General features: G+C 41.3%; 1 protein-coding gene across 3 annotated transcripts; it reads left to right on the plus strand.

Moving 5' to 3' along the window:
- Positions 1–151: 151 nt before the first annotated feature.
- Positions 152–13,933, plus strand: NUF2 (NDC80 kinetochore complex component NUF2). Of its 3 annotated transcripts, none has more exons than XM_027658578.1 (13): positions 152–316; positions 1,255–1,329; positions 2,720–2,796; positions 3,442–3,503; positions 4,393–4,490; positions 4,917–4,990; positions 6,202–6,298; positions 7,239–7,301; positions 8,153–8,290; positions 9,168–9,308; positions 10,114–10,289; positions 12,257–12,392; positions 13,049–13,933. In XM_027658578.1, exons 1-13 carry the CDS (start codon positions 194–196, stop codon positions 13,196–13,198), a joined length of 1,410 nt encoding a protein of 469 aa, XP_027514379.1. In that variant the 5' UTR covers positions 152–193; the 3' UTR covers positions 13,199–13,933. The 3 variants fall into 3 exon arrangements, with proteins under 3 accessions (XP_027514379.1, XP_027514382.1, XP_027514381.1); XM_027658580.1 differs by having other exon boundaries at positions 206–316; positions 1,255–1,348; XM_027658581.1 differs by lacking the exon at positions 3,442–3,503 and having other exon boundaries at positions 2,720–2,742; positions 4,448–4,490.
- The last annotated feature ends 1,901 nt before the right edge of the window (positions 13,934–15,834 follow it).

Below are 15,834 nucleotides of genomic sequence, written 5' to 3' on the forward strand. Positions count from 1 at the left end.
GCCGCGGGGGCGGGGCCTCCACAACCCACGCCCCGCCCTCCCCGTGACGGCGCGGCCGCGGATAGGGCAGGGCCTCCCCAATCCCCGCCCCTCCGGCGGCGGTGCGGCCGCTGATAGGCCGGCGGGCGGTGCGCGGCGCATTCAAGCGGCGGCGCGGCCGTTGTGTCCGGGCTGTGCCTTCTCCTCCGCCGCCATGGAGACCATGACCTTCCCCCGCTACAGCCCCGACGAAATCATCGACTCCCTCCGCACGTACGTCCTGACGGGCGCCGAGGGCCGAAACCTGGTCAAGAGCGACCTGTTCGGCACCCCCAAGGTGGGTGAGGCGGCGCGGGGCGACTCCGCGTGTGTCCGTCCCCCATCCCCGTGTGTCATAGGGCGCTGCCCCGGCCCGTGTCACCGCTGGGTGGGTGCTCCGGGGTTGGTTTGGAGTCCCGGGGCTCTCCTCGCCTCTCGGGCCTCGCCAGGAAGTGGGGGTGGTGTCATCACAGTACCCGGCCTGTCTTTCCCAGTTCTGTGGGAACTGGGTTAAAATAGCCGCAGTGGTTGGTAAAGTCTCGTAGTTCCAACAGTTTGGCTGATAAATCAGTGCTTTAAACCGACCCCGGCTTCTAAACCCATCCCTGCTTCACCCTCTTTCTTCTGGTGTCGCTCCGACCATTAATGTTGCTGTTAATGAGTGTCCTCGGGGGAAGAAAAGTGGCTTTAAAGTGGAATTGATGCCTCAAGGTGGCTCCCTGTGCTTGTGCCTGTGGAGGGAGGGGTCTGGCCCTAATTACTTAAGAAATGACAGGATGATGGTTTTTAAGAAACAAAATTGATAATGGATTAGAGCTATAAATGAAAAACTATTTGGCTTATAGGTATTTTTTTTTTCTGCTCATTTTAATATTGTGATGAAGGGCACTCTTTGCTACAAGATTATAGTTTCTGTGACTTTTTTTTTTTTTTTTTTTTAGGTTTTTGGTGTCACTTGGTTTGAAAACTGCTCAATGAGCAACAAAGTAATGAAAACTGGGCCTGGCATACATAGTCATGGCTGTACTTGTCTGAGCTACCTGCTGTCCCTTAAAACTGAATCACGAGCAAGTATTGCTTGAACTGCAAAATACTGAAAAGTGAAACTTATTTGTCTTGGTGGCTCAGTGAAATCGGCCTCCCTGTATTAAAGGCTGAACTAGTTTTATGGCCTAGCCTGGGAGCCCTGAATAATCAAACATATGGAATACTGATTCATGTCCTTTCTTCCTGCAGCTTGACGTTTTACACCTGATTTACATGAGAATCCTGCAGAAGGTGTATGCAATCAACATGGAGCACTTCTACGTGGTATGGCTGTGGTGGCAGGGTAATGGAATGTGAAAGGAAAAGAATATTGTCTTTAACAAGTGTTGAAGTTTCTCACTAGCAAACGGCAAGCAGCCTGGTGTTTTGTGTGTTGTAATTGCAGCAATGGGAGCTTAGGAATTCTGCCTCTTTTGCAGAAAACTTGTTTGTGAAGCACCATGGGCATTTGAGTTTGTGTTCAGGGCAGTTTCTTAGACAGGAATGGGATTGCAGTACTGCAGCACAGCCATCGGCATGGCTCGTTAACCAGAGGTAAATGAACCCGGGAGCATCATCTGTGGGCTGTTGCTGAGGCCTTGAGAAGTTGCTTTGGTCATTGCTCTTCATCTGGATAATTAATTTCAGTTCAAGATACCTGTAGGAATAATGGTTTTGTGGCTGTGCTGCCTCTAGGTTTGCTTTTTTTTCTTTTTCCATGGAAAGTGGACTCCCTGCTTCACTACAGAAACTAGTGGGCATGAAGAGGAGCTCACTTACCTCTGTAGCCTGTGAGGACAGGCTTTGGAGAGCCCTCTCCTTTTGTGGTTAGGCTGTGAATTTTGTTATTTGAGATGCTGAGGGTGCCAGAAAGGTCTGTAAAGTCCAGGAAGAACCGGACAAGCTTAAGTAGGGACACCATGTCCAGCCTTGAAAATACATACTGTGTCCTTGGGCAACTGCCTTTGCCCACAGCTGGAGGAGGTTGGACTGATCTAGAAGGAAAGTAAATAATTGCTTTTAATATTTGATCATCTTCATTCTCCATTAACTGAGAGGAAAGTAAGGAGAGGCTGATAAGTCATAGTGAACAAGGTACTTGGTCTTCTGTCTATGTTAGGCAAGAACTGATGCCTGAAAATGAGAATAAATAATGCTGTCTCATGGCATTTTTGGATATGCTCTTCCCTTTCACTTTATGTGCACAAGGTAACTGTTCTTCACAGGGCATGACATTAGCTGGGGTACTGTATTGTGAGATTTAAAATATAAGAAAAATGTGACAGTGTACCACTACTTTCTCATTTTGACTTCCTCATAAAACAGTTGAGTGTGTCAATTTTGACGTGTTTAAAGAAAAAGCTTCTTGCTGGTAGGTGTGTAATGCAGAGGCTGTTGTCCTGCACCAGTTATGAACAAATGAAAGCAGATTTTAGATTGAATTCCAGAGTTTGTAATGTTGCTGCTTTAGTTGTTGTTGTCTTGTATGTTTTTCAGCCAAAAATGACAGTGATTAACCTGATGACACTTTTCAGCCTTTAATATATGTTCCCTGTGGATGGGAAGACGATCCTCAGAGTGTGTAACCTGTTGGAATTATCTTATGCTGTGGAAACCTGTGTAATTTTTGTTATAAGTATTCTCTACTTATGCACTGACTCTCTTTACTCTTTAGATGCCAGTCGACGTTGACATAATGTATCCACAGATATATGATGGCTTTCTACCTGTCTGCAATTTGTATATTCACATGTAAGTAAAAGATGCTGCATCTGTTCAGTTGCCATTTTTTGTAAAAGTCCAAGTTTTTAAAAGCTTTGGGGTTTTATGCCTTTGTGCTGATGGTGATTCCACTGCTTGCTGGCTTTGAGCAAAGTGAAATTTGCAGATGAACAGGGGGCAGCAATATTTGATAGAGCAAAATTCCTGTCTTGTAAAAATGAATGGGTTAAATAATCCAGCCTCACCAAGCTGGAGCACAGATCCATACTTGGAGTGGCTGGAGGGTCATCATTACCTAGAGCAGAGATCTTATGTTCCTGTTGTGTAAATTTGCTGTCTGAAGTCTATTGGAATCATGTGAGTGTTAGACTTTAAGCTTTATTTCAGTTGTAAGGGGAGAATAGACTAATAGTTAGGTGTGGGAGTTCCCTAATTAAGCTGAAAAGTTGTTCTTCAGGCAAGTATTTTGTCAGTTGAAATATGAGATGCTGTAAGAATGCAAACTATTAATGCTGATCAGTGTGTGGAGTCCTGCTGTGTTACTCTCCTGAGCCTTGTGCTTGCAGTGCAAATGCTCTGGGACGAGAGGACAAGATATGTTTTGTAGTAAGTGGCTATGGCACAAAAACTGAGTAATGGTCACCACAGATGAGGTGTGTCTTGTTTTCCTTGCAGGGAGCACTTGCTGCCGGTGTGCCGGATTAATGATTTCCAAATTGCTGATATTTTAAACCCAAGTAAGCAAGTGCATTATAATTCTTGGGTTTCCTGGAGTGGGGGGTGTTGCTTGATATCCAGGTGCTTTTTCTTATTTGGTATAACCAGATAGACATATAGTATGGTCCCTGGGTTCCAGCTCCTCTTCTGACCCTTGTTGTGACCCTTTGACAAGTTGGTTCTACAGACCAGTTCTTATTCCTTTTGTAGGCTGATACAGGTCAATAACTGAGGGCAGTTGTAAATGCTATGAGTCTGTTGCACTGCTGGTCTGGAGAGTGGACTGTGACACTTAAAATAATGTAAGAATAGATGGTAATGAAAATTACTCTGACAACTTTGGAACTCTGTAGGATTTCTTATGCTGATGCCTGTGTAGGATTTTTGCTTCACCCTTTCAAGCACCCAGCTGACTCTGCTACAACACAAACAACTTGGACAAGGTTGTTGTGAAGAACTCTTTCACTTCTGGATCTGTCTTGAATAAAACATATTTTAATAATCTTTCACATTGCTTAGAATAAACCCAAAAAGTCCCTGCAGTTCAAATTGCTGCCTTCAGTTAGTCTGAGAGTTACAGAGAGGTTATCTCTTCGGAGTTGTAGTTCAAGACTGACACTCCTTCTCCCTGCCTTCTGTTTTAATGGGAGGCTGTGTGTTAACAGTCTTTTGCCCAGGTGCCATTATTCATTTGCTGAACTGGACAGAACTGCTAAGAGTTTCCAACTAGCTTGGTGCTAGTTTTTGTGTAGTCTGAAAATCTTTCCAAGGTGAACAGGGGAAGAACTAATTTGAATGCTGTTTTGTAATTTCTACCTCTTCTCTGAATTATATTTTGCCCAAGTTTTCATAAGCAGTTGCAATGCATGTGGAAACCAGCACAGCGATATCTTGCAATTCCTATTTCAGAAACAAAGAGGACTGTTCGCTTCTTGAGTGGCATCCTTAACTTTGTAAACTTCAGAGAATTCCGGCGTCAGGTCTACTTGGAGTTACAACTGAACTATGTAAGGCTGGGTGCTGTGTTACTCCAGATGCCTATTTCAGTATAATTAATGTTAACCTAGAAATGGGAGCATAAAGGTTGTGGTTTAACTTCATGTTTATGTAACATGTTGGAATTTTAAATGTAGCCAAGTAGTACAGGAAGGTACCAGTTACTACTTAAGATATTACTGAAAGGGTTTTTTTTTTTCTCAATTATTTGATAGTTTAGCCTGGTAAGTGAAGGATTGACACTTTGCATTGTTTTGAGAAAAGATGGGTGCAACGGTCAGTGGGCTGAAGCTTGAATTGTAGGTGGCTTCTCTTCTGGATATCTCAGCAGTTCAGAGATGCATTTCATGCGAAATAATGATGAGCAAAGCTAACAGAAGCTCAGAGAGAAGTTATATTCCTCTAAAATAAAAAATATCTGAATATTTAATTTGTAGAAAACAGTTCTGGAGAAACACCAGCAACTGGAGGCTGCGAATCGTGAGGCAGCCATGAAGCTGGAGAAACTGAAGTGAGTATGAGGAGTAAGCACCAGGAGAGGCACTGCTTGACTTGCCTGTTCAGGCTGGATCAATGGGACAATGCCAGTTGTGTGAGGTTCAACAAGGCCAACCAAGTATGGAGTCCTGCTCTTGGGACACAATAACTTTGTTCAATCCTACAGTCTTGGGGAAGAGGGGCTGGAAAGCTGCTGGACAGAAAAGGACCTGAGGGTGCTGATCAACAGCAGATGAACATGAGCCCAGGTGGGCAAGAAGACCAGTACCTGGTACCTGGCTTATGTCAGCAAAAGTGTGGCCAGCAGGACCAGGGCAGTGATTGCTCCCCTGTGCTGGGCACTGGTGACACCACAAATCCTGGGTTTAGTTTTGGACCCCTCACAACAAAGACATTAAAGGGCTGGAGTCTGTCTGGAGAAGGGCAGTGGAGCTGCTGAAGGATCTGGAGCACGGCTGAGGGAGCTGTGGGTGTTTATTCTCTGTGGGCAGAGAATGAAAATGAGTTTGGGAATATATGGCTGGTTTGAGAGAATCCTGTTATTTGTATATTGGGGACTAGGGTGAAACTTTTTGCTGTTACAGTTAGTTTCTAATGATGTCTTTATCTCTTTAGTAGCTGTAGGAAGCCCATTTTTAACTTAATAGATGGGTAAAGTCATCTTCCTTAGTTATTTGACATGTTTGCCACAATCTCTGTTTCAAGCCATTTAGTCCTGCTGCCTGTGTCTTTGCACCATTAAGTTTTGTTTTTGTTTGTGGGTAATAGGATGAAGAGATGGCTAGTTTCCAAGATAGCTTTCAAAACAAAGTGTTTTTTTTCTGACAGCTGCTTTTGGTGTGTGCTACACAGGAGGTTTTCTAGCTAGTATAGGTCTACCTTGATACAAGCTGTTTCTGTGGCAGGTAATATTATTCAAATTTCATAAATGAAAATCACCACAAAAATTGATGGGAGTGTTGTTCTTTGTGCTTTGCTTAACGTGATCTTTGAACTTAGTCCTCTTTTGTGCTTGTACCACTTCTTGCCAAAATAGCCCTTTAGATTATGCTTCAAAGTCTTGCAAGCAAAGGAAAATAAGATGTATTAATTTGAGACCGTCTTGCTCTGTTTACTAAAGTTACTGACTGTAAACTCTCTGGAGAGAGTGATTGTTGCATCTACTGTACTCTGGCTTGACTGTAACGATGCTGAAGCTGTGCAATATCTTTATTTCTCACTTAGCACCGTTCCAGCTGAACATCAAGAAGAGGTCAAGCAGCTGACAGAGAGCATTCGGGACCTGGAGCACCTGCTAAGGCAAGACTATCGCCGCAAACAGGTATCATCTTGTTAGAGATTTCTCTGAAACTCTGCTATGACTTTGAATTGTAGTTGTTCCTCACTTCTGTTGATTTTGTTCCCTTACCTGTAACACAGAGGGTAAAGGAGACTTTTCTGACTTAAAGGTCGTTGCAACACAATGCTGTGTCTGGCCCCTCTTCATTTTGCTTTAAGGAATGTGAAACATTCTTGAAATCAGACTTGGGGAATACAAAACTATATTTGACTCTTTCTTTTGGAAATGACTTGGGAGATACCTGTGTTAGTATTTGGAACTGTGATGTGTATTTTTCCCTTTGTTTTCCATCTGAATTTAGAGAATTGGAACAGGAGGTGAGCCACGGTAAGAAATGAGGCCTAAGAAGGGTTACCCAAGGGAATGCCTGGCAAAAAGAGTGGGGTAGTGGGGTTAATTGCAGGGGTAACTTTTTAGCAAGTTGGAAACTTGCCTCTAAGGTCTCATGTGTAACCTTTTCAGCTTCTTTGGGGGGGGAGGGGGGAAGTAATAATCTGTGGTTAGGGTTTTTTATGTCAAGTCATGTCTCTGCTATTAATATTATTAACCATTATTAACCATATGCTTGACTTCTATATTATTTGGAACCTTAAATTAGATTTTTTTTTTTCCTGAAGAACAGGGCCTCTGTCAAAGAAGGTTGTGGGGGGTATAATAATGCTAGGGTCAGTAGGAATAGAGGTAGTCAGTCCTATCCCTGTTCCTAGTTACCTACTGCTGGCTACACCCCAATGCTCCCAGTGGCATTTGCAACAACATCCTTCCTTCCTGTCTTTGCAGTCTGATAGACTGCAGTTTTGTCTGCTGGTTATGACACTCCAAAGGACCCATAAATGGGATTTCTCCTGTAGACAGGTCTGATAGAAAGGTAAAACAGGTAACAGTTGCAGAGATGCTTATTTAAAGCTTGTTGTTTTTTTAGACAGCTCTGCAAGAAGTGATTTCACAAAAGAAGATGGATATTGCTGAGAGTACCCGAAAACTGGTGAGTACACCTCTGTGTAGGGGCAGGATGTAGCTTCCATCTCAGATCAACTAGTAGATCATCTCTCTTTCTAGGATAAAATTATTCTTGGAGCTAGGTAACTTTCAGGTGGTGATCATTACTTTTCTAAAGAAAATGATTCAGCTTAATTTTTCCCTTCCATGGGAGCTTTACTGCAGTAGCTGGTTTTGTTGTTAACTTTAAATACACATCTCTACAACGTCAAGCTCTCTGTGTTCAGGAAACTGATAAAAGGGCAAGATGCCATGGGCTTACCTTAAGTGCACAAAGTGGGCTAATGAGGCAGCACTGACCTGGTGGAGACAAAACAGGAGGTTTTGAGAGGTTGCACAGGAAACTTTTTGCTCTTCTACCAGGCTAATAGAGCTGGTTCTGAAACCCTCCAGTGACTGCCTTGGTTTCCCTAGGTAAGGTATTCTGAAGGAGAGTTGGTAGTAGTACACCAGGCTGGATGGGGCTCTGAGCACCCTGGTCTGTGGAAGGTGTCCCTGCCTATGGCAGGGGGTTGAAATGAGATGATATTTGAGGTCCCTTCTAACCCAAACCATTCTAGGATTAGCTGGCAGACTTCTTGTGGAGTACTAGTTAACTGCAGTTCTTGTGACTCAGTATTTGCACCCCTGTGAGCAACTTAGGGAAACAAAATGGACTGTTATCTGCTTTGAAATGTTAGTGCTGTGTAGAGGAATTTATTCTTAAAACCTCTTCATGAGGAATGACTACAGAGCAAAGAACCTGTCTAGTTATAAGATCCTGGCAAACAATGCTATACAATTCCTCTTTGTTCACCTAATTGCTAATATTGAAAGTGTGTTTGTCTTGTTAACCAGAATGACCTTAAAGTGGCTATGGCTACTTTGAAAGAAGAACAAGAGCAGCTGAAATCAAAAATTGTGGAGAGTCCAGAGGAACTGAAAAATTACAAAGAACAGATGAAAGAGACTGTTAAGAAACTGAAGAAATCCAAGGTGAGGTCTTCCTCTGTCCACACAAGGAGGTATTCTATTAGAAAAAGCACATGTTTTACTGAACTGTCATCATCTAGAACTGCTTTTTGAATGACATGTAGTAAAACATCAACAGAACAGTTGTTAGTCTGAAATGAAATCATAACTTCAGAGAACTGAAGGTTCAAGATGGAGTTGGTTGTTTATTTTTGATTTTTTATTTGTTTGGTTTTGGTTTTTTTTTTTTTTTTGCTTGTGCTGGTGGCTTCTTCTTTTAAGCAGGATTGCAGTCAGTGCTGCTTTTTCCTCAACGAGTAATTGTTTATTTGTGAGGCTAGATTAAAACTCTTGAATCTGTAATGTACCTGTCTGGCTGTTTGCTCTCAAGAGATGACAATATTTGATAGCTCCCAAATGCCTTTGGATTTAGGATATGTGCTTGGTAATGGTTCTGTTATCATTCACTGTTTTTGGAATTGATGGCTGTCTCCACTAGTATGCTAATCACTGAATTCCCTTCCTAGCTTTTTTTATTTTATTTTAATGTCCAGTCTTTTAATTTTTGTGGTTCATGATTGTTCATACCTCTGTAGGTATCTTTGTTCCAAAGGTGTAAACTTTATTTCTGTAATTCGAGGTATCTGCTCTTCTGATACTTTATGAAACTCTCATTTTACCAGTATAGAATTTCTTCACTGTACTAGTTAGTTTGGTGTAAAACACTGTGATTCCAAATTTATTTTTTTTTTTTACAAACTTAATATCTCATTTCAGTAACTGTTAAATATTACTTCTAGTGTCTGGTAAACAATGAGAGTATGAATATAAAAGTCAATATGCTTTAATTCTATATAAAATAACTCCAAAGCTGTTTATTAATAGTCTTTTCTCTTTAAAGGAAGAAATTACTCAGAAATATGAGAGTTATAGAGACTTAGTTGAGATTCTGCCATCATGCCAACTGGAGGTGCAGTTATACAAAAAGAAGATGGAAAGACAAGGAGCAAATGTGGAGAGACTGGCCAGTGTATTATCAGAGGTTTGTATTATCCAAAATTACATCTGATTAAAGTGAATTTAATGTCTAAGTAAGACAGGTGATCATCAGTAGATGTCTGTACTGTGAAAGTTTCCATCTCTCCTCTTCCCTGGAAAGAAGGAATTTGGAAAACTTGAAAATGTCATTCTTTATAATGTCAGTAAAACATTGCTGCTGCTTTGCTGTGTGGCACTAGCTAATGTACTATGCACTAGCTATTGACCACTTTGAATAGTCAAAGCCTTGGTTGCCATAGAAACCTGACCTAAAATAGTTTGAACTGTCTTGGGGTTGTTGGTAAGAAATGATGGAAGAAGAAGAGTGAAATCAAGTTTCTTCTGCCTCGAGAGTGGAAACTAAGAGCAAAAAAATTGCTACTTCAGGAAGAGTCATGTCTTAAGTGCCCTTATTAATATTACTGAGGCAGACATTCTGTGATGAAGTGTTTGTCACAATACAGTACCTTGCTATTTGCTACTTGGTTTTGGGAGAATGCAATTGTTAGGAGCATTTGAAAAATGCTGTGGAGTCTTTTTGGCTATTTGTATAGCATGTGTTCCAATTACCCTTGGCAAAGAGTTAGCAGAAGTCATAGTAACTTCTGAAAGTAATTTTAAGTAATGGGATCTTGTCCATTTGGATGTATTTATAATCAGATAAAGAACTGGTATTTCACTGGGAGAATGAGTTAGCAGTCATATTTCCAAAAAGGAGCAACCTAGTTCTAATCTTAGTACACTAACAGGGAATGTTATCTTGATTATTTTTCCCTTATTGAATTTATTTCTGTCCTTATGTACTCCAGGTCAGAAATATTGAGGACCGGAGTGACAGTGCTCAGATAGAGCTGAAAAGGGTGAAGACAGATGAAATGTCCCTAAAGAGACTGGTCACTGCAAAACGCGAGGCGCTGGCTACGATTGAGCTAAAGATGCAAAAGAAGCATGAAGATGCTGAGCAGCACAAGTGCACTGTGCTTGAGTAAGGATGAGCTGATGTTTCTGCCTGATGCTGCTTTATGTCTTCTTTATGTGCTGCCAAAGTTCACGTCTGGTACAAACACACAGCTTAGCAGTAAGAAGAAAATGAGCAGTGTGGGACAGCTTTGTATGAAGACCAGTGATGCTTCAGGCAGGGACTTGGGGTCTCAAATCAATAATTGCAATGTGACTTGACAGCAATTCTTTTATTGGAGCACTAATTTAATTTATAATGCTTATTCTTGATTCTTTTATCTTCTTAAAGAGAATGTCACATTGGGATAATTTTCCAACTTATCAGACTTCAACAAAGCCCCATTTGCCTTTCATGAATTTTTCATAATTTCCCTTGCCACTTTTGCTCATTATCAAAGATGTTCGAGACCCATGGGGAAATGGGGCTCTCATCTTGGAGGAGCATTATCCTGACATGATGCTTCTGAAACAAAAGGAAAAGTGTCATTTGATCAAAGCCTCTCAGCCCCTCTTCCTTCCTACCGTATGCTAAAGGCAGGTTGCACGGCCGTGTTTGCAGCACGTCAGTCACTCCTGCAGCAGCAAACTGCAGCCTTGTAAGGTCATGACTTCACTGTGAGATTAGAAGAGCTGAACTGTTACAGAGAATTTATTATATAACAATTCTTTTTTTTTTTTTGTACATGGATAGGAAAGGGAATGTGAAAAATTATTGGCTGAGTAGATTAACTGTGACAGAAGAGAGCTTCTTCCACAGAACTGAGAGAGTCAAGGAAGATTTAGTCATGCTTAAGGTTTGTGTGGTCTGTAGAATGGCAGAAATATTCCCAGGCTGCCTTTGCTCCCTATTTAGTGTGTTGTACCAGCTAAAGGAGATTATTTGGAAGGAAAATAGGTTGGACATTAGGAGGAATTTTTTCACAGAGAGGATGGTTACAAATTGGAATGGTCTGCCCAGAGAGGTGGTGGAGTCAGTGGCCCTGGAGGTACTTAAGGAAAGACTGGATGTGGCACTTGGTGTCTGTCAGAGGTTGGACTTGGTGATCTCAGAGGTCTTTTCCAACCCAACTGATTCTGTGGTTCTGTGATAAAGAACAAAAAATAATATAATCTAATGCTTCTTTATGTCAAAAGTTGCTGCTGATTTCTGGTTTTAATGTGGTAGGTATTTCCATTGAGTGATAAAATTAGATACTTTGATAAGCAAGGGGGGAAGGGAGGTGACCTTAGTTTGAAGATAAGAGTTTTTTTGGTGAGTGAGAGAATGTGTCCTGACTGTTCCCTTGAGGTAGGAAGGTGTAAGTGGGCTCTTGCTAAGTATGAGTTATTTCAGCCATTCTTTACAGAAGGCTGTTACTACAATTCCAGCTGTAATTATTGTACAAATGCTTAGGGCAAACTGGTAGGTGGGTTTTGCACTTGAAGTCAGAGTAGATCCCCTGTTCCCACACTCACCCTTTGCTGATGATGTGGCAACTCACAGCTGGAGCTACTTGGATCTACCTGCGTGCTGGGGAAATATTATTTGGTCCTTGGGACACAGTGGAATGATGGACTGGAAGTTGCAGGTGACAGCTGTATATGTATGGGATTAGAGTTTGGTGGGATGGGATCTAGGGCTAATGAAAATATGTGACATCCAGTTATGCTGAAACATCAAGTGCAGCTGTGTTGCTTTTAACCTGCATCACTCAAAGACAGTGTCCAGCTGCTTGTTGGGTTTGCTCCACTGAGGTCACTTGAGTTGCCTTGATTGACAGCAACTGAGGATCTTCAACATCCTCCTTTAACTCCACTTTGAATTTCCCTTCTTGTACATAAGTTGTTCTAGTTTAAAAATTGGGTTAATTTCCAAGCAAGTAAATTCTACACATTGTTTCTAGAAGCTGCTAGTTTCATGCTCCTAAAATGCAAGCTTTGCTCGTGGTGGGGTTAAATTTAATCTGGAATTAGTCAAATGGCTCAGTACTATCTTTTTTCTCTCACCTTTAGATATTGTAACAAAGTCCAGGAGAAGAGGGGTGCTGTATATGATAAAGTGATGGCCATTCACAAGGAAATCCAACAGACGAGGTACAAAATTGAGGAGATGAAGGAGAATGCTGGCCAAGAAGCAATGAAAGCCAAGGTGAGGTTTCTTTACCCCCTCCCCACAAAGGAATCCTCTTTTTCGTAAAAAATCAAAACTGATTTTTAACTTGAGCTGTGTAGATAAAGGAACAGTTACTGTAGTATGGGCAGTACAATAATCCTCTCAACAGCCTCTCTCAAACACAGGACCATTTGCCATATCACAAATACTTTCTTCCTAGAGTGTTATTAAGATGTCTGTCCAACTCAGCTTTGGAAAGAGGCAGAAATCCTGATGGGTTGAGAGTAAGGGATTACAGCCTGTAGCATCTCATCCTATCTGTTCATTACTGAAGTACTGTCCATGCTGGGAGGGCAGTGGTAGCAGTCACAGTGGCAGAGACCTTGGTGACACAGGTTAACACAGAATGGGGCAAGGAGTGGTGTGAATACTGGGCTAGTGATGTTTGCTTGACCAGTGTTGTAACCACTAGAGTTTCAACAGAATTGCAATAATGAGATTGTGGCTGCTCTTATTTTTCTGATGTGTTGTAACTCCTCTGTGTTTTGTGGGTGCTGCTTCTTAAGCCAGGGACTAGATACCTTTGAAATCACTTGAGTCCACAACATCACTCACTTAACATTTACACTTGATAAGGATTTAACTTTGCTGATGGATTTTTTTTTTTTTTCTTCTTTATCTTCTCTTTCCAGGAAATACACCTAAGTTTGAAGGTTGCATTGGAAAAGTGTCATGAATCTCTCATTAAGACAGCAAAGAGTTTCGAAGCCTCAAGAAAAGAGAGAATTGCTGAACTAAAGACAGGGCTGCTTAGCATTCAGTCTCCTGGAAGTAGTCACTAAGCCTGTCTGCACTTGTGTTCCACTTCCATTATGTTTGTCCTTGTACCTGAACTCAAGAGCTTGTGCTTTGCATGGGGTGGATACTGATTCCAGGCAAAAGCCAGCTTTCTCAAAAACCCATGTCAGAACACGTTTAGCTTTGTAGGCAGATCCTGATGTCATGAGCTCACTAACATGGATAGGAAAACACTCAGTTTCTATTGTTTCAGTCAGTACCTGGTTTTAGTGGTAATATTGCAATTCTTGCTAACCCCAAATTGCTCAAGACTTTGGACAGAATCCTGATTTTTGTAGAAACTGTTCTGTAAGCTTTGCTCTGGGAAGACCTGGTGCCTTGGTCTGGCCTGAAGGTATGGACTGTTCAAGATAAGTCAGTAACAGGTGGTATTCCACTACCATTACTCAATTAAGATGAAATCCTGACAGAGCAGTAGCATCCATGTAGATGCCAAGTTGCTCTCATGACAAATATTGGTAACTGTAAACACACAGGAGTATCATTTTAGTTTACAGTACAGTCTCACTCAATTCCTGAACTTATTTCTGCTCTGTGGGGTATTGAACCCCCATCTGTGTTTATTAAAATGTCTATGTTAGGGTTCTTAATTCTCTTAAAAATTTTAGATTGATATTTTGTACCTTAAGTTGTGATGGCACCCAGTGTGCCACAGTGGTTTTAATTATTTTTAAACATGTTCCTTTTTACAATAGTTGATAAAAGAATATTTAATCCTTTTTCTCTTGTCTCTTCTCTATTCCTCTAACTGACTGGGCATAACATTTCAATTGAAAAACTTTGCTTTGTACATTTTTAGGAATGTGTGCTGCACAGCTTCTTATGATGGAAGGAGGAGGAGGATTCAAACCATCTTTCTAGTTTTAATTCTTCTCCATCTCTTATTAACTAGAGGTGCTTGCACGTCAGTCAGGGACAGCAGGTGATCCTTGCTTCTAAAGCTCTCACTGAGGCATCAAACCCTCCTATGGCTTTGCTCTGAGGTTTTTTTTTTCCTCACACTGTAGCACAGAATTGTTTAGATTGGAAAAACCCTCAAAGATTGGAAAAGTCCAACCATTAACCCAGCACTGCCAACCCCACCACTGAACCATGTCCCCAAGTGCCACAACTACACTTTTAAATACCTCCAGGGATGGGGACCCCACCACTTTCCTGGGTGTGAGACATTTCAGAGGAAGTCAGTGTTAATCTGCAAATTTCAACCTAGTAAAAGCTTCTCACAGTTTTCCCATTTCCATCAAATACAGTCTGTGTGATAGGTGTGTGTATGGCAGCACTTTATGTTTTTAAGTGAGCATACTCTTCATCCCAACAGTTCTGTTGTGTTGTACAGAATTTAGGGAAAGAGTGACTGCTCAGGTGGTTGATTTCTTCCAGCAGCTGAAGATGTTGAGTACATAAAAGGCACAGAAAAATTCTCTTTGGGCTTCATGCTCTACGCCACATGTGGAATAATTACATTCTGGGTATTGTGCTTCAGAAGTGAGTTTTAAATGAATATCACCTCTTGTGCTGTGTATTAAAACATTGTTCTTCTCATGCTCCACTCCTTTGCCGTGGCATGGATTCTAGTGTAACATGGATACTATTTATGGGAAGGTATGGCTTCTCACTGCAGTACTTACCAATGAACTTGATGCCTGTGCAAAATGCTGTGGTAATTTCTTGGTATCTCCAGCCTTATAATACTATGACATTTAAAGACAGATGACTTCATAAAGTTTTCCCTGAGCTTTCTTGTGATATCCCTGCTTCTCATGTCAGTCTAGCCTATATCTCAGCTTGACAAGATGCTGGAAGCCAAGCATTTCTTCTTTTAACTTCTCTGAGAATTTTTGGGGTGTGACTTAACTTTTTTTATTTGGTGATGCTGTAGAGATTCAAAGTGGTATTCTATAGACTTGGTATTCTATAAATATTGCAGTAATATCTCCTTGCTCATAAATACTGTTTGGAGGCTACACTCCACAGCCTGGATATTGCAGGAGCTCTTGGGAAATTCCCAAAAGCTTCCAATAGATACTGCAAGGGATTATTCCAGCCAGCAGATGAAGATTCCTAGGCTGGAGAGATGATGCTTTTGTATCCCAGTGACCAGGAGTTTGCAGCACAAAGAAAAAGCTGGATTCTGGTTCCTGCTCTCATGGGGTTTTGCAACTCTGGCTGTTGGGTAAAATAAAAGGCTGCAATTCATGAAGCAGGAAAACTGTTGATTTCCAGGGACAGATTTTTGTATTTCCAGTAGAGCCTTGTGCCTTCACAGCCACCTGTCTATTTTTACCTAAAGTACTTATAAATAAAACATAAGCAAAGTGTATTTTATCTAGAGATAATTGATTCCTAGGTGTGAGTCTATTGCTGCTTTTCAAAAAACTTCTATCCACCACGAACTATATGGCAGAGTGGGGAATTTAGTGTGGCCTGAAGAGCAGTGAAGGAAGGATGGCTTTGCTAAGGCAATGCAGCTCTCTTTCCCTCAAGAGGGCAGTGTTAGTCAAAATTTTCTTGGGTGGTTTTTTTCTTTTAGTGTTTTTAGTTTTTTTTAGTTTTTCTGTCTAAATTACTGCTTAAATGTGCAGTTTAAATTTTTTTTGCATATGCTTAAGTGTAATACATA

Source organism: Corapipo altera, unplaced genomic scaffold (genome assembly GCF_003945725.1).
Source record: "Corapipo altera isolate COAL_440 unplaced genomic scaffold, ASM394572v1 79, whole genome shotgun sequence".
Lineage (NCBI taxonomy): Eukaryota > Metazoa > Chordata > Aves > Passeriformes > Pipridae > Corapipo > Corapipo altera.